The 24964-nt window shown below is 48.5% G+C and overlaps 1 protein-coding gene across 1 annotated transcript in view; it reads right to left on the reverse strand.

Moving 5' to 3' along the window:
* Positions 1 to 24964, reverse strand: part of LOC137570395 (FHF complex subunit HOOK-interacting protein 1A-like) — a 285196-nt gene that overhangs the window by 38250 nt on the left and 221982 nt on the right. Inside the window, exon 9 of the mRNA XM_068279077.1 lies at positions 14975 to 15153. Within this exon, the coding sequence (XP_068135178.1) occupies positions 14975 to 15153 (179 nt within the window). The remainder of the gene's footprint in view (positions 1 to 14974; positions 15154 to 24964) is intronic.

A 24964-nucleotide genomic window follows, 5' to 3' on the forward strand; every position in this document is an offset into this window, starting at 1 on the left:
CTTTGCAAATACAGTAGATGTATTTGCGCTGGCAACATTGCTGCAAAGGTTCAAGGAGTGCGGTTCAGCTTGACAGTGATCAAACCATATGCCCCACAATGCATCAAATTGGTCTGCATGGATTTCATCCCATATGCCTCTTCCGCATATGATGCACAATACAGCTCACAAACAGTTTGCTGAAGACAAGCAAACTAAAGACATGGAATACCGGAACCATGTCCTGTGGTCTTATGAGACCAAGATAAACTTATTTGGTTCAGATGGTGTCAAGCATGTATGGAGACAAGTTTGACTACAGTCAAGCATGGTGGTATCATGGTTGAGGCTGTATGAGTGCTGTCAGCACTGGGGAGTTCAGTTCACTGAGGGAACCAAGAATGCCAACATGCACTGTGGCATACTGAAGCAGAGCTCTTTCAGGAACTGGGCCACAGGGCAGTATTCAAACATAATAATTATTCTTAACTCTCCTCCAGGATGACCACTGCCTTGCTAAGGTAACTGAGGATAAATGTGCTGGACTGGCCAAGCATGTCTCCAGGCCTAAACCCCATTCAGAGGCGTAGCTAGGGTTTTCAGCGCCCGGGGACAAAGACTATTAATGCGCCCCCTAAGGTAAAGGGTCGTGACCAAATGTGGGCGTGGTTATGGGTGCTCCACATTTGGTCACGCCCCTTCAAATGTACATGGAGGTTAGCAGGCTCACGCTCACCCACCCTCCCTCAGTATGTACCTTCCAGCATGTTCCAAGACAAATTCAGCAATCATAAGCCCCCCCGATCAAGACAAATTCTGCAATCATGAGCAAACATGAGGCCCCCAACATGACCAACTCAGAAATCATGAGGCCCCCAACAAGACAAATTTAGCAATCCTGAGGCCCCCAACAAGACAAATTCAGCAATCATGAGGCCCCTAACAAGACAAATTCAGCAATCATGAGGCCCCTAACAAGACAAATTCAGCGATCTTGAGGCCCCCAACAAGACAAATTCAGTAACCATGAAGCCCCCAACAAGACAAATTCAGCAGTCATGAGGCACATAAATAGACAGCATTTCACATAAATAGGCAGAATGCCCCCTTAATATGGTAGACACCTCTCACCTGGCAGCAGTTCCCCAAAATACACTCAATCTGACAGCAGTGCTTCCCCAAAAATAGGTAGCCCCAGGTCTATAGGTGTCCCCAGAATATGTGGCCAGCAGTATAGATGTCCCCAGAACAGGTAGCCAGGGGTAGAGATGTCCACAGAACAGGTAGCCAGGGGTATATGTGCCCAGTATATGTAGGCCGGGGTATGTGTCCCCAGTATATGTAGCCAGAGGTATATGTGCCCAGTATATGTAGGCAGGGGTATGTGTCCCCAGTATATGTAGCCAGAGGTATATGTGCCCAGTATATGTAGCCAGGGGTATATGTGCCCAGTATATATAGTCAGGGGTATATGTGCCCAGTATATATAGCCAGGGGTATATGTGCCCAGTATATGTAGTCAGGGTTATATGTGCCCAGTATATGTAGCCAGGGGTATAATATGTGCCCAGTATATGTAGCCAGGGGTATATATGCCTAGTATATGTAGCCAGGGGTATATGTGCCCAGTATATGTAGCCAGGGGTATATATGCCCAGTATATGTAGCCAGGGGTATATGTACCCAGTATATGTAGTTAGGGGTATATGTGCCCAGTATATGTAGGCAGGGGTATATGTGCCCAGAGTAGGTAGCCAGGGATATATGTGCCCAGAGTAGGTAGCCAGGAGTATATGCCCAGTATATGTAGTTAGGGGTATATGTGCCCAATATATGTAGGCAGGGGTATATGTGCCCAGAGTAGGTAGCCAGGTGTATATGTGCCCAGAGTAGGTAGCCAGGGGTATATGCCCAGTATATGTAGTTAGGGGTATATGTGCCCAATATATGTAGGCAGGGGTATATGTGCCCAGAGTAGGTAGCCAGGGGTATATGTGTCCAGAGTAGGTAGCCAGTGGTATATGTGCCCAGAGTAGGTAGCCAGGGGTATATGCCCAATATATGTAGTTAGGGGTATATGTGCCCAATATATGTAGGCAGGGGTATATATGCCCAGAGTAGGCAGCCAGGGGTATATGTGCCCAGAGTAGGTAGCCAGGGGTATATGTGCCCAGAGTAGGTAGCCAGGGGTATATGTGCCCAGAGTAGGTAGCCAGGGGTATATGCCCAGTATATGTAGTTAGGGGTATATGTGCCCAATATATGTAGGCAGGGGTATATGTGCCCAGAGTAGGTAGCCAGGGGTATATGTTCCCAGAGTAGGTAGCCAGGGGTATATGCCCAGTATATGTAGTTAGGGGTATATGTGCCCAATATATGTAGGCAGGGGTATATGTGCCCAGAGTAGGTAGCCAGGGGTATATGTTCCCAGAGTAGGTAGCCAGGGGTATATGTGCCCAGAGTAGGTAGCCAGGGGTATATGTGCCCAGAGTAGGTAGCCAGGTCAGGTGTCCCCCTCCCCAGCAGGAGGGGAGCAGCGCAGAGAAGAGGAAGAGCTGCTCTCCCTCCCCTGTCCCCTCCAATGTCCGGGTGGCTGGCAGCGGCGGGCAGAACTTACCTCCGTCTCTCGCAGCGCCGGCTGGATCTGCCGCTACTCTGGTCTGGTCCAGACCAGAGCAGCGGCTGCGCACCCGAACTTCCGGCCGGCGCTGGAGCGAGACGGAGGTGAGTTCCGCCCGCCGCCGCCAGCCACCCGGACATTAGAGGGGACAGCGAGGGAGGGAGAACACCTAAGGTGAGGGAAGGAGGGGGGAGATGGCCCCCCTTCCCCACCGTCCGCACAGCTCTCCCTCTTCTCTGCGCTGCTCCTGCTCCCCCCGCAAAAAAAAAACAAAAAAACTCCAGAGCTCAGCTGGGCGCCCTTGGGGACCAGGCGCCCCGGGGCACTTGTCCTACCCCGACCCCCCCTAGCTCCGCGCCTGACCCCATTGAGCATCTGTGGTAAAACAGAAGGTGGAGGAACGCAAGGTCTCTAGCATCCACCAGCTTTGTCATGGAGGAGTGGAACAGGATTCCAGTGGTAACCTGTGAAGCTTTAGGGAACTCCATACCCAAGAAAGTTAAGGCAGTGCTTGAGAATAATGGTGGGCACACAAAACATTGACACTCGGGGCAGAATTTTTGACATTCTTAAAGGGGAACTGAAGAGAGAGGTATATGGAGGCTGTCATGTTTATTTCCTTTTAATCAATACCAGTTGCCTGGCAGCCCTGCTGGTCTATTTCTCTGCAGTAGTATCTGATTAAAACCAGAAACAAGCAGCATAAGTCTGAACCACTGAAACACCTGATCTGCTGCATGCTTGTTCAGGGGCAATGGCTAATAGTATTAGAGGCAGAGGATCAGCAGGGCTGCCAGGCAACTGGTATTGTCTAAAAGGAAATAAACATGACAGCCTCCATATACCTCTCTCTTCAGTTCCCCTTTAAGGATGGCCACTAACGGTCCAATTTCCAGCAAAAAATCGTTCGAACGATCAGAAATTCTGACTGGATTGGTTGTAAATAATCTCCATTGGTGGACACAATCGATAATGAACGAGTGAAAAAAAATGTCGTCCGAATGAATTTTCGTCAAACCAAAATTTGGATTTTCTTGTTGGTTGTGATAGATAGGAAGCAAAGATTGGTTCGTTGATGGTGTAGTGAACGATGTTTTACAATATTTCACTTCCGATCAGAATTTCTGATCACTCGAACGATTTTTCGCTAGAAATTGGTCCGTTAGTGGCCAGTTTTACTTAGGGCTGTACTCATTTTTGTTGCCAGTGGTTTAGACATTGTTTGTGTGTCAATTTATTTTTATGGAACAACAAATTGGCTTAAGGTAGCCACTAACGGTCCAATTTCCAGCGAAAAATCATTTGAGCGATCAGAAATTCTGATCGGAAGTGAAATATTAACAAAAACAAACCTGTGCACAATACCATACACTCCTCTATTAAAATGCAGCCGATCTAAATTGATGCCAGTTCTCAATTCCAAATATAACATATAAAAGTCTCTCTTGATCAGCGCAGATCTCTGAACCAACTTCAAGATTTTCAAACCGCCACCACACCTCTTGTGAATGCACTCACCAGCTTAAATGATCATACAAAATGATCATATGCGCTCAGTCAGGTAAATTCACTGCCCTTCTGGTCACTGCTGGGCTCCACTCTTTAAGTCCTCTTCATAACACGATGTCTCAACATGAAATTAAAAATGCTCCACATAGCGTAGCACAATTTGAATAAAATTTATTTTTCCTTAAAAACACAATCAAGTGCACTCACGTTTCCACCATGTATGTCTATCACAGGCATACAGGTAAGCGCAGGGTTTGCAAGGCAGCGGACCTCTCAGCTGTATACTCCACGTAGTACCGCCGTAATCCGCGCACTCCCAACGTCCCTCGCTCGCTCTGTTGCTCCTCCCCGACCGGTTTCGTCCACGTGACTTTCTCAAGAGTTTTTCTCTTGTATTGAGCATAAATGGTAAATTTTAGGCCAGCTTCAGTTACTACTGTAGTGGTACAGTGGTTAGTGTGCTTGCCCACCACACAGTGAGACCCAGGTTCAAATCCCAGCCAATGTGAGTTGGCTTTTATGCTACAAATCCTTAAAGGGAACCTAAACGGAGAAGGATATGGATTTTTCCTTTTAAAATAATACCAGTTGCCTGAATTGCCTGCTGATCCTGTGTCTCGAATACTTTTAGCCACAGCCCCTGAACAAGCATGCAGATCAGGTGCTCTGACTGAAGTCAGACTGGATTAGCTGCATGCTTGTTTCAGGGTGTGATTCAGCCACTATTGCAGTCACAAAGATCAGCTGGACTGCCAGGCAACTGGTATTGTTTACAGGAAACATCCATATCACTCTCATTTAAGGTTCCCTTTAAGCAACCTAATGTTTCTATTGCATTGAGCATAAATGGTAAATTTTAGGCCAGCTTCAGTTACTACTGTAGTGGTACAGTGGTTAGTGTGCTTGCCCACCACACAGTGAGACCCAGGTTCAAATCCCAGCCAATGTGAGTTGGCTTTTATGCTACAAATCCTTAAAGGGAACATAAACGGAGAAGGATATGGATTTTTCCTTTTAAAATAATACCAGTTGCCTGAATCGCCTGCTGATCCTGTGTCTCGAATACTTTTAGCCACAGCCCCTGAACAAGCATGCAGATCAGGTGCTCTGACTGAAGTCAGACTGGATTAGCTGCATGCTTGTTTCAGGGTGTGATTCAGCCACTATTGCAGTCACAAAGATCAGCTGGACTACCAGGCAACTGGTATTGTTTACAGGAAACATCCATATCACTCTCAGTTAAGGTTCCTTTTAAGCAACCTAATGTTTCTATTGCATTGAGCATAAATGGTAAATTTTAGGCCAGCTTCAGTTACTACTGTAGTGGTACAGTGGTTAGTGTGCTTGCCCACCACACTGTGAGATTTGGGTTTGATTCCCAGCCATGGTATGATGTATACTGGTTTTTGAAATAGGATAATTCCCTGGCAGATGAGACCCTCCTCCCTCCGGTAGGAGGGAGGAGGGAGGTGGGAGATGGCCCACAAGAGGCTAATTAAAATCTCTGTAGCAGCTGTCCCATAACTAATTAGTGTAGGCAGACAACTGAGTCAAATGGTATAAGGAGCTTGCTTGAAGGAGGGAGGGTGGGCCAGCTTACAGCAGTGAGACCAGTGTTTGGCAATAATGTGTCTGCTGACAGTGATATGGAGGGTCAAAGTTTTGCTCAATAGAGCATTATGGGGCGAATCGAACTTCCGCAAAAGTTCGCCTGATGCAGGCGAACGCGAACCCCCAAAGTTCGCCTGCAACCGTTCGCAGGCGAACCGTTCGTGACATCTCTATACATAACCTTTGTAGGCACTGTGCATTAGGGATGCTCACCGCATTCCGCGGAATTCAGTTTTCCGCAGTTACGGACGGAATTTGGTGGTTCCGTTCCGTCGCATCGGGACGGAATTGCTATAGCGCTATAGCGGAAATTCCACGGAACGATGCGTAATTCTGGCGGAATGCGGATTTTTGTAAGCCAATCACAAGGAAGCCCCTAGAAGAAGCTTAAAGTGAGAACAACAGGATTTCTTCATGAAAATTGGAATTTCTGCACTAATCAGAGGCTTACAAAAACCACCCAAATGGATTTCTGCATGAAAATCGGAATTATTTCAGCACCAATTACAGTCTTAACAAAAACCAATCAATCCTATGTTAGCAAACAGCTCCCTAGCTATCTCACCTATCCCAACCATTTTGTATAGGTCCCATAGCCTACGCGACACCTCCTGCGGCGCCAAAACCACTGCCATGGGACCACCGCCAGGTCCCATAGCTTACGCGACACCTCCTGCGGCGCCAAAACCACCGCCATGGAACCACCGCCTGGTCCCATAGCTTACGCGGCACCTCCTGCGGCGCCAAAACCACCGCCATGGAACCACCGCCTGGTCCCATAGCTTATGCGACACCTCCTGCGGCGGCAAAACCACTGCCATGGAACCACCGCCAGGTCCCATAGCTTACACGACACCTCCTGCGGCGCCAAAACCACCACCATGGGACCACCGCCAGGTCCCAAAGCTTACGCGACACCTCCTGCTGTGCCAAAATGACCGCCATGGGACCACCACCAGGTCCCATGGCGTAAGTGACACCTCCTGCGGTGACAAAACCACCGCCATGGAACCACCCCCAGGTCCCAAAGCTTACGCGACACCTCCTGCGGCGACAAAATGACCGCCATGGGACAACCACCAGGTCCCATGGCGTAAGCGACACCTCCTGCGGTGCCAAAACCACCGCCATGGAACCACCGCCAGGTCCCAAAGCTTACGCGACACCTCCTGCGGCACCAAAATAACCGCCATGGAACCACCGCCAGGTCCCATAGCTTACGCGACACCTCCTGTGGCGCCAAAACCACGCCATGGGACCACCGCTAGCCTCCTGCTGCAAAAATAAATAAATAAATACATTTTTTTTTTAAAAAGACCGGTGGAACAGCCACTAGGTCCCATGGGCTACCATTTAGCAAAAACTGTGCGGAATTCCGGTGGAACGGAATTTGCTCTTTCCGATCATCCTTACTGTGCATGTACAGAAAGTGAATGTAAAATATCATTTTTTTATTTTTTTTTCTACTTATTCTGTTGTTATGAGGTAATGCTCTGTCTGTAGATCCACATTAAGCATCCCCGACATGCTACAATATGGTAGCTTGATAAGCAGTCAACATTTGCATACAATATGCATCTCTATGACTCACAGTGGGCTGGTATATGATATGAGCAGCTTATGTTGCGTTCTGCAATAAAGTAATACTAGCTGCTTAACGATTACTAAGGACATGTTTACTGTGCAAGAACAAATCAAACTAACAGAAGGCACTAATTGGCTATAAATTATCCAAATTTGATTTGTCATCAAGGTCTAAACAGTAATACTGGAATATGTCAGCTTGTTTGATCTCTACTTTGCAAAATGTCTTTCCTAGAAATTTTACAATGACATTACTAATGACTGCTATGGCTGTTGCTGTCCTCCTGCTCACCATGCACTTCAGAGTTCAATGACTGCACTTCAGAGTTCAACTGGCTGTTGCTGCAACCCCCTGCTCCTCATACACTTCAGAGTTCAATTACTGCTATGGCTGTTGCTGCTACCCCCTTCTCCCAATACATTTCAAAGTTCTGTGACTGCTATGGATGTTGTCAACTCCCTGCTCCCCATACACCTCAGAATTATATGACTGCTATGGCTGTTGCTGTCCTCCTGCTCACCATGCACTTCAGAGTTCAATGACTGCACTTCAGAGTTCAACTGGCTGTTGCTGCTACCCCCTGCGCCTCATACACTTCAGAGTTCAATTACTGCTATGGCTGTTGCTGCTACCCCCTTCTCCCCATACATTTCAAAGTTCTGTGACTGCTATGAATGTTGTCAACTCCCTGCTCCCCATACACCTCAGAATTATATGACTGCTATGGCTGTTGCTGCTACCCCCTGCTCCCAATAACCTTCAGGCCTGGAACCCACTACAAAACGCTATCGCTAATCGCAATCGCTAGCGTTTTGTATGAGCAGTTTGTAAGCGATTTCATGATTTTGTGTAATCAGTTTGCCAGCGGTTGTATAGCAATTAGCGATTAGCGTTTTAAAGTCTGATTGGTCCTTTCATTTATTTTTAATTTTGTTACAGTGTACATTAACTTTAAAACGCTAGCAAAATCGCTCCGTGCAAGTTTCGATGAGCGATTACGCCAGTGATTATATACTTTACATTGAAGTGCTAACGCTTACAATGCTGCATGTCCTGCGCTTGCGATTTTGGGAATCGCAAACGCTCCAGTGGAAGTTGGCATATCCGTTAACATTAGCTGAGCGTTTTTGGAAATCGATAGCGTTTTTAAGCGCTTCCTAAATGCTCTGAAAAGCGCTCTTATGGGTTCCAGCCCTAAGAGTTCTATGACTGCTATGGCTGCTATGGCTGCTGCTACTCCCCAGCTCACCATACACTTCAGAGTTCTATGACTGCTATGGCTGTTGCTACATCCTTGCTCACCATACACTTCAGAGCTTTATGACTGCTAAGGCTGTTGCTACCCTCCCCCCTCTGATCACTATACACTTCAAAGTGATATCACATTCTTTAATATGTTGTTGTGGTGCCTCTTTAAGGAGAGCAAGCAATAAGCAAAGACTAGCCAAGCACTTGGATTGAAAACATGGAGCCCTGTGTTCACATCCCACCTGGGAGCACTACCTCTGCAGAGTTGATATCTGCTCCTGTGGATGAAATATGTATGGTTGAAGACAGGACAATTTGCACTACCAGTGGCGTTCCTACCATAGGGCGGCAAGGGGCGGGGCGCTCCGGGTGTCGGACGTCCCAGGGGGTGTCACCAAGGCCTTCCACAGAGGCCTGTGCAGGAGGGGGAAGCAACACAGAAAGGAGGGGTAGCGGGAACAGCGGTGGGGAGGGGGGCCAGACCCCCCACCTCCCTCACCTGGGTCCCCTCCTTCTGGTGCTTCCCCCCTCCTAATTAGCAGCAGCTTAGAGAAGCGGGCAGGAGCAGGCGAAGAGGACTTACTCACCTGCTTCCTGTGTTCCAGGCGCTGGCGCACATGCGTCATCGTCATGTGACACTGGTCTCCGCCTTCTCCACCGCTCACTGTGCTTCCTGATTAGCAGAAGCACAGTGAGCGGCAGAGAAGTCGGAGACCAGTATGACGTGAGGATGACGCTGTGCGCCATCGCCAGGAAGCAGGTGAGTAAGTCCTCTCCGCCCGCTCCTGCCCGCTTCACTAAGCTGCTGCTAATTAGCAGGTGGGAAGTGCCAGAAGGAGGGGGCCCCCTCCCCGCCGCTGTCCCCGATGCCCCTCCTTCCAAGCTTCCCACCTACCGGGGGCAACTATACTATACTGCTGGGGCAACTATACTAGGGGCCACTATACTAATACTGGGGCAACTATACTAGCTATACTGGAGGCAACTATACTAATGCTGGGGCAAATATACTATGTATACTAGGGCAACTATATTACCTACACTGGGGGCAACTATAGGAGCTATATTAGGGGCAACTATGCTAGCTATACTGGGGGCAACTATACTAGCTATACTGGGGGCAACTATATTACCTACACTGGGGGCAACTATACTAGCTATATTAGGGGCAACTATATTAGCTACACTGCAGGCAACTATATTACCCACACTGGGGGCAGCTATACTAGCTATACTGGGGGCAACTATAGTAGCTACCAATAATGCGGCCAACTTTAGGGGGGACGGGAACCTACACCTAGCACTACCCGCTGTGGCGCGTTTAGCATGCCACAGTCGCCCCCTTTTTTTTTTTTTTGTTGACGGGGGGGGGGGGGGGGGGTGTCTTTTAATACCCAGCACTGGGTGTCAAATGCCCTAGGTACGCCACTGTGCACTACTTCTATCAAGAAAATGCAGCATAAAAGCAAAAAAAGGGGAAGGCGGTTTTGCTACACTGCCTAGCACTCTGGGGCCTGAGATCCATTGAAGGGTCTTAATAAAGACTGTCATTTGAAGTGGTTATCAGCAGACAGTGTATGGTGTGCCACTGAAGTCTAGTCATTTTGTCCTTCAATCCTGCAGTGTCCATTACAGAATAAAGAGAAGCATTTTGTTGTCACTATGTACTAGGTATCTATCAAGTAAATAGAAAGGAGATACCGAAGCAGCAGAAAAGGAATGTGTCTTCCATTGACATCCCTTCACTGCCTTTAAATCCTAACTGCTGTCACCATCACTCTGTTCATCGTTCTAAACAACAAATATCCATTTATGTGCAGCTGCTGTGGGTTACAGCTGGTCTCCACGGAAACAGGTAAAACAAATCTAGAGTATTCATTATGTCAGCAATAAAGCCCAACTCCAGTCGCACATCTGACTATATAGAAATTCTTCATTCCTCAGTAACTCAAATGTTACCTAATGTTATGGAGGGTAAAGAGGCTTGTTCTTTGGGAGCGGCTGCTGGTGCTTTGGTGAGCATCATTATTAGAGATGAGCAATGAGATGCTCATAATTGTGGCTTACATGCAAATGTCATGCTAATTACAGCACAGCTTTGCATTGGGCTAATCAAATTAAATTCCTGACAATTGAACTGGCTAAATTCCAAGCTGCATACAATTTGCATTAGATTTGTATGCAAATGGTAACTATTAGCATAAGGACTGTGAATAAGGGATTAAAGAGACACTGAAGTGAAAAAAAAAATTATGATATAATGAATTGTATGTGTAGTACGCATAAGTACTAGAACATTAGTAGCAAAGAAAATATTCTCATTTTTTTATTTTCAGTTATATAGTGTTTTTTTTTGTTTTTATAACATTGCACCATTCTCTAATATTTGCCGTTTACACACTACTCAGCATTCTAAATGATTTTACAGAGCAGGCCAGTGAACTTTTGACCTGTCCTCTGTCACTGTATTGTTTTTTTTTCTGCAGACACTTGAGATAATAAGCTTCAGAAAACAGAGCTCTCTGTGACTTTGAAAGTTGTGGAGCGCAATGGCTCTTTTGCATAGATAACAACTGGAGTTTCTTAACTCTTCCTGTACCGGAAGCAATATCAGACTTATGTCTTTGCTCCTAATGTTTTATTTCTTAGCTGTACTACACATACAAATCATTATATCATATTTTTTTCACTTCAGTGTCTCTATAAGACTGACACTTATTTTGCAATTGCTTTGTGGTTTGCCACGCTAGCAAATGAAAGTCTGTTAAAATATGTTTATTGAGAAGTTGTAAATATTAACATTAAACTAGCAAATAAAAGTCACTAACAGCTGATCAAAATAGCCAGTTAATTAATCAGCTTACAGCTAAATGAGGAGAACTAGTGTCTTTCATTTCTCTGGCCTAGCTTAGGAGAGTTTTTCTCCTACCTCTAGTCTCTTTGGAGTTATTTTAATAAGGTTGGTTAAAAGTGGAAAGCACTGGAGAACACAAGTAATCCAGCAAACCTGGAGTACTTTGTTTTTCTAGTATCTGCTACTAGTTACATATCAGAACAGGTTGCTGAATTGCTAGTCAGTGTCTCTTTAATAAATGCAGATTGGCCTAGTTATTCTTTAAACCAAGGGTCATTGTTGGTTTGGGTACATGGGTAGAACTGCGCAACTACAATTTGTTTATTGTATTTTTCAGCAATCCTCAATACATTCTGATATGACCCAAGCAAAAGTTGCAGACATTTGCTACATAATAGCAGTCAGGTTTAAGTATGATAGATTACATATTATGTTACTAACTATCCCATCATCTGTATAGAGCTAATATTTTCACTGTGTTGTGTGCTAGTTTGAGTGCTAGTTTCTTCCCATGAACAGACTTCTAGGTAAATCGTCATCTGGTGAAACTAGCTGTGTGTGTTGGATGATGTACTCAGGTGGAATAGATGTACTCTGTAAGTGATGTGTACTGTTTCAGCACTAAACAAATACAGGAAACAGAACAACATAAATAATTATTTAGCCATCTGTCCGGAGCACTGTTTTAACTTTTCTGCTCATCTAAGGAGAGAAGGCAAATGAGTTCATTTATTTCACTAAGGGCCCGTTTCCACTTGAGCGGTGCAAAATTGTTGCGGTAACGAATTTGCATTCGTTTGTATGCGAATTTTACTGCGAATTCGCATACGATTTCGCATATGTTTGTATGTATGCTAATTTAACCATGTCAGTGCCTGTGTGCGTTTACATTGGTTTTATGCAAAATCGTATGCAAATTTGCGGTAAAATTCGCATACCGCAACCGCATGCGAATTTCCTATTAAATACATTGTATGTGAATCGCCTAGTGGTGTGTGGCAAGCGAATTCTGATGGCTCTGCAGTGCAGATTTTTCCTGCACACAAAACCGCAAAGAAATCCTGACAAGTGAAAACAGCCCCATCCACATGTATTGGCTATGCAAATTTCCCGCATGCGAATTCGTGATAGTGAAAGCGATCTCAGCAGAACTTACATTACAGACAATGATTCTCCATTTTATTAATGTGTGTACCCCCATTGCCAGTCACAATGTATCACGCTTGGCACACATACATTTATTAACTGTACATGCATGTCATTGATTTCCAAACATTCAATTTTGCTTTGAAATACATTAAAATAACTGAAGTACAAAAGAAATACATGTTCGACACTCAGTAAAATGGGGGTGGAAGCTCGCACCTGCGTTCCAGGCAACACACACACTTCACCCCAGCATGTACGATGGTGATGAGAATCAGCAGAGGGACGTGCATCTGGTTATAAATGTAGAAAACATGGTTGCACATCCTAGTACATCAAGTCAGCCCAGGCACTGTCTGTTTAACTGATTTATTCTTGTCTTAAAGCGGTGTCGTCACCATAAAAATCAAATTTCAACAGCAACTGGTCTGAGTGTATTAAGTGATAAAGATGCTAATCCTGCATTTAAAACTTTCAAAACTTTTTCTGCTGTTATGATTTGGAGTTATCACATACTTAAAGAGACACTGAAGCGAAAAAAAAAATGATGATATTATGATTTGTATGTGTAGCACAGCTAAGAAAAAAAACATAAAGATCAGATACGTCAGTCTAATTGTTTCCAGTACAGGAAGAGTTGAGAAACTCCAGTTGTTATCTCTATGCAAAAAAGCTATTAAGCTCTCCGACTAACTTAGTCGTGGAGAGGGCTGTTATCTGACTTTTATTATCTCAACTGTAATTGAACTGTTTACTTTTCCTCTGCTAGAGGAGAGTTCATTACTTCACAGACTGCTCTGAAAGACTCATTTTGAATGCTGAGTGTTGTGTAATCTGCACATATTATAGAGTGATGCAATGTTAGAAAAAACACTATATACCTGAAAATAAAAATATGAGAATATTTTCTTTGCTGCTAATCTTCTAGTAATTATTCATAGTACACAACCAATTCATTATATCATATATTTTTTTTCGCTTTAGTGTCTCTTTAAGGAGCACTGGCCCTTTAGTAGTCATGCCAAAGAATTGCATGCTGGGGGTTCTTTTTATCTATAATCTATTCCTCCTCTTCCCTTTATTTCCCTGACAGCTGCTTATCTGAAACACGATCCCCTACTCACTTGTGTTTACAAGCAAGGCTGAGGCGACTCAGCGATTGGAGGAGACAAGAAAAAAAGTAAAGGGCAGAAATGACATCACGAGTTAGTCTTAACTGTGGGCAAAAGATATGGCCCCCACCAGGAACAGAATTCTCGTCATTTACTAAACAGTCACTGAAATCAAAACGTGTACAGTATAATACATGTGTTATGTAAGTAGATCAAGTATTTATCTACTTATATATGTGTTTTTTTTCCCTGGCATAGTATGGCTGATCCTACTGCTTTAAAGAAGAACTCCAGTGAAAATAATGTAATAAAAAAGTGCTTCATTTTTATAATAATTATGTATAAATGATTTAGTCAGTGTTTGCCCATTGTAAAATCTTTTAAATCCCTGATTTACATTCTGACATTTATTACATGGTGACATTTTTACTGTTGGCAGGTGATGTAACTGCTGCATGTTTTTTTGGCAGTTGGAAACAGCTGTAAACAGCTATTTCCCACAATGCAACAGGGTTCACAGACAGGAAACTGCCAGGAGTACGTACTCAGAGTTTCTTGTGGGAGGGGTTTCACCACAATATCAGTCATACAGCGCCCCCTGATGGTCTGTTTGTGAAAAGGAATAGATTTCTCATGTAAAAGGGGGTATCAGCTACTGATTGGGATAAAGTTCAATTCTTGGTCAGAGTTTCTCTTTAAGCCACATTTATGGAACAAACAGTTTTATGTTCAACATATACATGAATCATCAAACTTGAAGTTGAAGATTGTGCTGAGGTGTGTAAGGGTCGGGTGACCAGGGGACGATCGCGCCGCAGTCATGTGACATTGACATGACCATAGTGCCAGTGAACAAATGAATTGACAACTCTGCATTTCATACCATATTTTAGCAAAAGTGGAGTAGGGATTGAAATACCAGGAATTCTGCTCAATGTGAGGTGAGGTGAGACTAAAAGAGAAGTCAGACACTTGATTTACAGATTGCTTCTTACACAAATGTATTTGAAGAAAAACAGACTTTTCTTGAGTGTTAAAGAGCCTTTAATGCCCAGTGATTCAACAGGAGATACTGGTGGTGACGTAGAAGAGGAATGCCTTGCAATTACACTTGTCCTTTTTCTTACATGTTTTGGAGTGTCGGTGAGGGCTCACTAGACATTTTAACAAGTACTTGGAATGTTTCTTTAATGTGTTGTGCTGTTCTTGGCCAAGCAAATCCATTCCATAGCTGCATGCAGCAAAGTAAAGCCACACATACTGTAAATGCAGCATAGAGCATGGCAGCTGGGAACAGAGAAGGTCCATACCTGATAAAGTGAGCGGATGCTGGGCTGGAAGACCATGTTGGTGTTGAGCAGGAAGGATCGGATCAGAGGCTGTGGGAAAGCTGCCAGCTGTGTAACAATCCCAATCAGCAACAAGTTCACATGTAAAGAGTTCTCCATCATATTCTCTAACTTCGACAAAACAACACTGATGAAGGGCCCTGAGGGGGAACATTGTCAGATATAAATAACTGATATGCAGATCAAAGAACACGCATGAAGAGAAATGTAACACGTTTCAACATATTAGTATGACTAAGGGCTCATTCACACTACACAATGCATGCAAGAAGGAGATTTTGTGCATGTGTTCCTGAGGCACAGCATGCACGTCGCAATGCGTTATAACATGGATGCCAATGGCCTCGACACAATAGCACCTAATAGGAAATCCTGTGTGATAAAATGTGCCACGTTAAATTGCAATGCCCAGGAACGCACAACTGTACTGTGAGTGGCAATTTGGGAGTCTATGGACTTTTATGTTACCATGCATATCGCACACATTGTTGCGGTGCGCCGTGCATGCAGGCTTTGTATTGACGTCTATGTTCAGTCTCTATTGCAGTTCACACTTATTATAAGGCATGCATTATGCAACTTCCCACTGTGAATCCAGCCTAAAAACTCAAGAGACAGAGTTAATTGAATACGGGCCATAGTGTAAATGAGGCCACATACCTTTGGGATAAAATATTACTGTATATATTATAGACACTGTTATGTGAATGCTGCTAAGTGAAATGATAGTTTAATCGTCATGATAATGTAATTACTTGGAGAACTATGATTTTGAAAAACAACTGATTAATTTTTATACTGGATATTGTCATTGCCAGTAATAAAGATATGTTTTGCAATATAACGTGACAAGCTATTTCCACAGTTTACAGAAAATAGGTCAGAAATCATAAATAAATAAATAATAATAATGTAATTCAAAGCACCAACATAGAGATTAGTACAAAAAGCTTTATTAATGTCAGTAAACAGAATCATAAAACCAATTAAAATCATGCCATGGTCCAAAATGGCGTTTGAGAGTGCTGTCAATAGTACGGTACCTATACTGCCAGCCACACAGCTAAAGGCTTACATGCAACCACACACAGACCAATTTAATGCAAGCCCAGGTAATACAAATAGCAGCAAAAAATAGATCCACTCAGAAACAATATAGTTCCTCCAGGTTTCAATGTATTGCAGTAGCGCAGATGAAAGATAGCAGCAAATCTCACCAGTATAATTCTCAGCAAGAAGGTCCACGATTCAATGGCATAAGTCTGCTGACGGCATCAGGATATGCAGAACTGCAATATGCAATATGGATCTCACCAGTCCCATGGTAATCAGCAAAGTATCACCAGTGAATACTGTATTTGGTCATCATGCTGTCTGCCCACTCCCATGGTAATCCTGAGGCTAACAAAAACCTTACCATTTTATGGGCTTCTAACTAAACTTAAAGTTTAGAATCCTCTGTACGGTAAGCAAACCTATTGTTTGTCCCACATCAAAATACATAACTGGAAAAACACAAGCCAGTCTCCTACAGCACAGTTTCCCAGATTAGAACTGACTTTGTGCTGAATAACTAGCCATTTTATTCTTACTTTGGCACCTGTTTTAGGGAGAAGACAAATCCTGGAGTGATTTTAAAATGGCAGTGCAGAGGAGAGAAATCTAGTACAAACGAACCCCATTAATCACTTTTCCAGGCTCTCTCCCTGCAACTGCTAATGTTTAACCACTTGCCGACTGCACACTTATACCGTGCGGCGGCAAAGTGGTAGCTGGAGGACCAGCGACGCAGATCTGCTTCGCCAGGTGCCTCCCTAATTAGTCAGGAAAGGCCGCTCGCGCGAGCGGCCGTTTCCTGTTAGATCACAGAGCGGGTCTCCGTGAATAGCCTGCGAGCCGCTGATCGCGGCTCGCAGACTAAATGTAAACGCAGGAGACATTTGTCTCCTTTGTTTACATTGAACGGCGCAGATCGGCGATCCCCGGCCAATCAGCGGCCGGGGATTGCCGCCATGTGACAGAGGACATCCTGTCACAAGCTGCACAGGACGGATTGCGTCCTGTGCAGACCCGATCACCAGGGGGGACAGGTAGGAGAGGGAGGGGGGGAATTTCGCTGCGGAGGGGGGCTTTGAGGTGCCCCCCCCCCCGCAAACCTCAGGCAGGCAGGAGCGATCAGACCCCCCCTGCACATCATCCCCATAGGGGGGAAAAAAGGGGGGCGATCTGATCGCTCTGCATGCACCCTGATCTGTGCTGGGGGCTGCAGAGCCCACCCAGCACAGATCACAAAAAACAGCCCTTAAGGGGGTGTAAAGGCTGGGTCATCAAGTGGCTAATATTCTATATATCATGGGTGGAACCAGAGCCGGATCATCAACCAGGCACCTCAAGCACCAGCTTGGGGCCCCATTCTGGCAGCAGGTAACTTCCTAACTTTACTGAAAGTAAAAAATGTATTTTAACATAATACTCCTCAGCCCCCCCCCCCCTCCCCACACACACACAGATGTACTTTACCGAGTAGCAGCAGCAGCAAGCAGGTGAGGGGGGGACTATTTTTTCTCACCGGCTGGCGGAAGAACTCTCCCTGGCCAGCCGACAATTAATCTTTAGTTCCGGCCAGGGAGGAGGAGCTGTAGGTGGCACTGCTGAGCACAGAGCCTGGAGCCCCACACGATGTGAGGGAGACGAGTGAAGACAGGAGTGCTGCTGCTGCTCAGACTTGAGTAAGTAGAGGGGGGTTGAAGGAGATGGGGGGTCCGCAGCTGCTACTGCCATGGTAGAGGCATAGGTTAAATAAACACCCAGACATGGCCGCGGGAAGCCCCGCCCACAACCCGAGGGAAGAGCCGCCCACAACCCATGGGAAGCCCCGCCTCCCAGGTCACGTTGCAACCCCCTCTACCAGCACCAACACTGACCTCTCTTCCCCTCCGGCAACCCACACTGACTCCTCCCTCACCCCTTGCAACTCACTCTGACCTCTCCCTCAGCCCCCTGCAACCCACACTGACTCCTCCCTCCTCACCCCCCTGCAACCTGCAACCCACATTGACCTCTCCCTCCCCTCCCTGCAACCCACACTGACCTCTCCCTCACCCCCTGCAACCTACACTGACCTCTCCCTCACCCCCTGCAACCCACACTGACCTCTCCCTCACCCCCCTGCAACCTACACTGACCTCTTCCTCACCTGCTGCAACCCACACTGACCTCTCTTCTCCCCCTGCAACCCACACTGACCTCTCCCTCACCCACTGCAACCCACACTGACCTCTCTTCTCCCCCTGCAACCCACACTGACCTCTTCCTCACTTGCTGAAACCCACACTGACCTCTCTTCTCCCCCTGCAACCCACACTGATCTCTCCCTCACCCCCTGCAACCTGCACTGACCTCTCCCTCACCCCCTGCAACCCACACTGACCTCTCTTCTCCCCCTGCAACCCACACTGACCTCTTCCTCACCTGCTGCAACCCACACTGACCTCTCTTCTCCCCCTGCAACCCACACTGACCTTTTCCTCACCCACTGCAACCCACATTGACCTCTACCTCACACCCTGCAACCTACACTGACCTCTCCCTCACCTCCTGAAACCCACACTGACCTCACCCGCTGCAACCCACACTGACCTCTCCCTCACCCGCTGCAACCCACACTGACCTCTCCATCACCCCCTGCAACCCACACTGACCTCTCTTCTCCCCCTGCAACCTACACTGACCTCTCCCTCACCCCCCTGCAACCCACACTGACCTCTCCCTCACCCCCCTGCAACCTACACTGACCTCTCTTCTCCCCCTGCAGCCTACACTGACCTCTCCCTCACCTCCCTGCAACTCACACTGACCTCTCCCTCACCCCCTGCAACCTACACTGACCTCTCTTCTCCCCCTGCAACCCACACTGACCTCTTCCTCACCTGCTGCAACCCACACTGACCTCTCTTCTCCCCCTGCAACCCACACTGACCTCTCCCTCACCCCCTGCAACCTACACTGACCTCTCCCTCACCCCCTGCAACCCACACTGACCTCTCCCTCACCCCCCTGCAACTTACACTGACCTCTTCCTCACCCCCTGCAACCCACACTGACCTCTCTTCTCCCCCTGCAACCCACACTGACCTCTTCCTCACTTGCTGCAACCCACACTGACCTCTCTTCTCCCCCTGCAACCCACACTGACCTCTCCCTCACCCCCTGCAACCTACACTGACCTCTCCCTCAGCCCCTGCAACCCACACTGACCTCTCTTCTCCCCCTGCAACCCACACTGACCTCTTCCTCACCTGCTGCAACCCACACTGACCTCTCTTCTCCCCTGCAACCCACACTGACCTTTTCCTCACCCACTGCAACCCACATTGACCTCTCCCTCACACCCTGCAACCTACACTGACCTCTCCCTCACCCCCTGAAACCCACACTGACCTCACCCGCTGCAACCCACACTGACCTCTCACTCACCCGCTGCAACCCACACTGACCTCTCCATCACCCCTTGCAACCCACACTGACCTCTCTTCTCCCCCTGCAACCTTCACTGACCTCTCCCTCACCCCCTGCAACCCACACTGACCTCTCCCTCACCCCCCTGCAACCTACACTGACCTCTCTTCTCCCCCTGCAGCCTACACTGACCTCTCCCTCACCTCCCTGCAACTCACACTGACCTCTCCCTCACCCCCCTGCAACCTACACTGACCTCTCTTCTCCCCCTGCAACCTACACTGACCTCTCCCTCCCCTCCCTGCAACCCACACTGACCTCTTACTCACCCCCTGCAACCCACACTGACTCCTCCCTCACCCCCTGCAACCTACACTGACCACTCCCTCACCCCCTGCAACCCACACTGACCTCTCCATCCCCCCTGCAACCTACACTGACCTCTCCCTCCCCTCCCTGCAACCCACACTGACCTCTCCCTCACCCACTGCAACCCACACTGACCTCTCCCTCACCCCCTGCAACCTACACTGACCTCTCCCTCACCCCCTGTATCCCACACTGACCTCTCCCTCACCCCCCTGCAACCTACACTGACCTCTCCCTCACCCCCTGCAACCCACACTGACCTCTCTTCTCCCCCTGCAGCCCACACTGACCTCTTCCTCACCTGCTGCAACCCACACTGACCTCTCGTCTCCCCCTGCAACCCACACTGACCTCTTCCTCACCCGCTGCAACCCACATTGACCTCTCCCTCACTCCCTGCAACCTACACTGACCTCTCCCTCACCCCCTGAAACCCACACTGACCTCACCCGCTGCAGCCCACACTGACCTCACCCGCTGCAACCCACACTGACCTCTCCCTCACCCCCCTGCAACCTACACTGACCTCTTCCTCACCCCCTGCAACCCACACTGACCTCTCTTCTCCCCCTGCAACCCACACTGACCTCTTCCTCACCTGCTGCAACCCACACTGACCTTTCTTCTCCCCCTGCAACCCACACTGACCTTTTCCTCACCCACTGCAACCCACATTGACCTCTCCCTCACACCCTGCAACCTACACTGACCTCTCCCTCACCCCCTGAAACCCACACTGACCTCACCCGCTGCAACCCACACTGACCTCTCACTCACCCGCTGCAACCCACACTGACCTCTCCATCACCCCTTGCAACCCACACTGACCTCTCTTCTCCCCCTGCAACCTTCACTGACCTCTCCCTCACCCCCTGCAACCCACACTGACCTCTCCCTCACCCCCCTGCAACCTACACTGACCTCTCTTCTCCCCCTGCAGCCTACACTGACCTCTCCCTCACCTCCCTGCAACTCACACTGACCTTTCCCTCACCCCCCTGCAACCTACACTGACCTCTCTTCTCCCCCTGCAACCTACACTGACCTCTCCCTCCCCTCCCTGCAACCCACACTGACCTCTTACTCACCCCCTGCAACCCACACTGACTCCTCCCTCACCCCCTGCAACCTACACTGACCACTCCCTCACCCCCTGCAACCCACACTGACCTCTCCATCCCCCCTGCAACCTACACTGACCTCTCCCTCCCCTCCCTGCAACCCACACTGACCTCTCCCTCACCCACTGCAACCCACACTGACCTCTCCCTCACCCCCTGCAACCTACACTGACCTCTCCCTCACCCCCTGTATCCCACACTGACCTCTCCCTCACCCCCCTGCAACCTACACTGACCTCTCCCTCACCCCCTGCAACCCACACTGACCTCTCTTCTCCCCCTGCAGCCCACACTGACCTCTTCCTCACCTGCTGCAACCCACACTGACCTCTCGTCTCCCCCTGCAACCCACACTGACCTCTTCCTCACCCGCTGCAACCCACATTGACCTCTCCCTCACTCCCTGCAACCTACACTGACCTCTCCCTCACCCCCTGAAACCCACACTGACCTCACCCGCTGCAGCCCACACTGACCTCACCCGCTGCAACCCACACTGACCTCTCCCTCACCCCCCTGCAACCTACACTGACCTCTTCCTCACCTGCTGCAACCCACACTGACCTCTCTTCTCCCCCTGCAACCCACACTGACCTCTCCCTCACCCCCTGCAACCCACACTGACCTCTCTTCTCCCCCTGCAACCCACACTGACCTCTTCCTCACTTGCTGAAACCCACACTGACCTCTCTTCTCCCCCTGCAACCCACACTGATCTCTCCCTCACCCCCTGCAACCTACACTGACCTCTCCCTCACCCCCTGCAACCCACACTGACCTCTCTTCTCCCCCTGCAACCCACACTGACCTCTTCTTCACCCCCTGCAACCCACACTGACCTCTTTTCTCCCCCTGCAACCTACACTGACCTGTCCCTCACCCCCTGCAACCCACACTGACCTCTCCCTCACCCCCCTGCAACCCACACTGACCTCTCCCTCACCCCCCTGCAACCTACACTGACCTCTCCCTCACCCCCCTGCAACCTACACTGACCTCTCCCTCACCCCCCTGCAACCTACACTGACCTCTCTTCTCCCCCTGCAGCCTACACTGACCTCTCCCTCACCTCCCTGCAACGGACACTGACCTCTTCCTCACCCCCCCTGCAACCTACACTGACCTCTCTTCTCCCCCTGCAACCTACACTGACCTCTCCCTCACCCCCCCTGCAACCCACACTGACCTCTCCTTCCCCCAGCAGTCTCCACTTCGGCTTCTTCCGCTCCCACAGCAGCGTCCACACTGACCTCTCCCTTCCCCAGCAGTGTCCACACTGACCACTCCCCTCTGCCAGCAGTGCCCACAGGTTTTAACTAACTGCACAGGAAGCACTGGAGCATGACTAGGAAGGCATGTGGCCAAGTCTGTGCATGCTCGGTAGACCCCAACTGCCGGGGCTGACAACAGCAGAACGGATGGACACCGAGGGAGCACATGGATTTCAGGGAGCTGAAGGAAGCTCCAGGTAACTAAAAAACCTTGGTTTTTTTTCATCTAAGCTTTAGTGTGTGTGTGCGTGCGTGCGTGTTTATAGCACATTGGATCAGATGGGCCGCATGGGTATGTTAAACCTTCCCTCCCCCGTCACTGCTGTCTAATTTAAATTTCGATTCCCAGTAGCTACAAGTACATAGCTACTCGGTAAGAGCATAGAAATTGCTATGGGTGCCAGAAGCCAAAGGTACCCTCGGTTCTATTATGACAGCTGTGCCTAACCTACGGCCCGTGGGCCATTTGTGGCCACGCGGCGGTGTCCTGCGGAGGGGGAGAGGATCGGGTGGTATTGCGTAGTTTTAGTATCGGCGTAGTCCCGCGCATACACCAGCGTGTGCTCCGTATTCAGCCCCAGGTAGCACTGGGATAGTTAGAAAGCCTCGCTCATTGGTTACTGCAGGAACCTTCCTCCAATAGGAATCAGCCTGATTCCTATTGGAGGAAGGTTCCTGCAGTAACCAATGATAGCCTGATTCCTATTGGAGGAAGGTTCCTGCAGTAACCAATGAGCGAGGCTTTCTAACTATCCCAGTGCTACCCGGGGCTGAATATGGAGCACACGCTGGTGTATGCACGGGACTACGTCGATACTAAAACTACGCAGTACCACCCGATCCTCTCCTCCTCCGCAGGACACCGCGGGCAGCCTCCTCAGCCCCACACAGAGCGGGCAGCCCCCTCAGCCCCACACAGAGCTGACAGCCCCCTCAGCCCCACACAGAGCTGACAGCCCCCTCAGCCCCACACAGCGCTGACAGCCCCCTCAGCCCCACACAGCGCTGACAGCCCCCTCAGCCCCACACAGCGCTGACAGCCCCCTCAGCCCCACACAGAGCTGACAGCCCCCTCAGCCCCACACAGAGCTGACAGCCCCACACAGAGCTGACAGCCCCCTCAGCCCCACACAGAGCTGACAGCCCCACACAGAGCTGACAGCCCCCTCAGCCCCACACAGAGCTGACAGCCCCTTCAGCCCCACACAGAGCTGACAGCCCCCTCAGCCCCACACAGAGCTGACAGCCCCCTCAGCTCCACACAGAGCTGACAGCCCCCTCAGCCCCACACAGAGCTGACAGCCTCCTCAGCCAGCACACTACAGGCAGGCCACGTGTGGGTAATTATTTAGGCCTCTGTTCCTCCTCAGCAGAGCTGACAGCCTCCTCAGCCAGCACACTACAGGCTGGACTCTGATACCATTGCTGCATTAATCTGCCCTGTGCATACACCCAGGTACCATACTGGACTCTGATACCATTGCTGCATTAATCTGCCCTGTGCATACACCCAGGTACCATACTGGACTCTGATACCATTGCTGCATTAATCTGCTGCAAACTTCTCATTAAGAAAATGTGCATCAAATGGTGAGTACAACAATTCTTATATTGTCGTTTTCTTTCCATTTCCAACACCATGTTAACTGTTACTAGAAAAACGTTAAAAGTTTTGCATCGAAATTTTGTATGCATGTGTTCCGGCCCTCGAGATTTTTCTTGATTTGAAGTTCGGCCCTCGGGCCAAAAAAAGGTTGAGCACCACTGTATTATGACATTATGTGAGGGGAGGGAGCAGAGGGGGTTAAGGAGGGAGGGGGGGCCCAAATCTGCTACTTTGCTTGGGGGCCTCCATTTGGTATTAATCCGGCTCTGGGTGGAACCTATATATAAGTTTCACCCTATGGCTGCTTTCACAGTGGGATGTTACAGGTGCACGTTAGAGCAGCCTGTAACGCAGCCCAACTCACAGTAATGAAAAATCAATGGGCTGTTCACAGTGCCCACGTTGCGTTACAGTGAAACGCTGGGCGTTCAATGAAAGTGCAGCATGCTGTGCGTTATAGGTGGTTTTAGCTGTGTTAGACTGTTTGCACATGCTCAGTAAGGGGAGAGTCCGCTATTGTTCCTAGCCACATGGCTAATTAATATTCACTGCACTGTAGTGTTGTCCAGATCATGAACAATTCGGATCTTTGATCCGGATCTTTTTTGTGGACGTCACAGTGGACGTTCACAGTGGACGTCTGGAAGAAACAGGAAATGCAGCTTCTGTGCACAAGCACAATCTTCCTGCTGCATCTCTCCCTTCCCCATTAGCACCCTCAATGTGCCCTCATTCTATACACCTCTCACTCTGCTGCACCCCTGCTTCCTGCTTCCCTAGTAAAATGATTCAAAGATTCGGTTCAAAGGTCCAGATCTTTTCAATGATCCGATTCGAATCATCCGAATCATTGAAAAGATCCGGACTTCCCAGGATAGAACGTAAATGGCGCACCAAGAGCCGCATAACGTGGCTCAATCTGACGTCCAACTTCAACACCACCATGCGTTGCGTTATGGGCACGTTAGGCGACCTTAACGTCCCCTAAAACGCAACGTCTTGGTGTAAATATTTGAGGTACGCATAAATATCTTATGATAGACAAAACATTTACCTTAATAAACTTCTGTATACTTCACAGAATTGCAAGTTCTTTCTCAGATATGATGTATTTTATTAAAAATCA

This window comes from Hyperolius riggenbachi, chromosome 1 (genome assembly GCF_040937935.1).
Source record: "Hyperolius riggenbachi isolate aHypRig1 chromosome 1, aHypRig1.pri, whole genome shotgun sequence".
In the NCBI taxonomy this organism is placed as follows: domain Eukaryota; kingdom Metazoa; phylum Chordata; class Amphibia; order Anura; family Hyperoliidae; genus Hyperolius; species Hyperolius riggenbachi.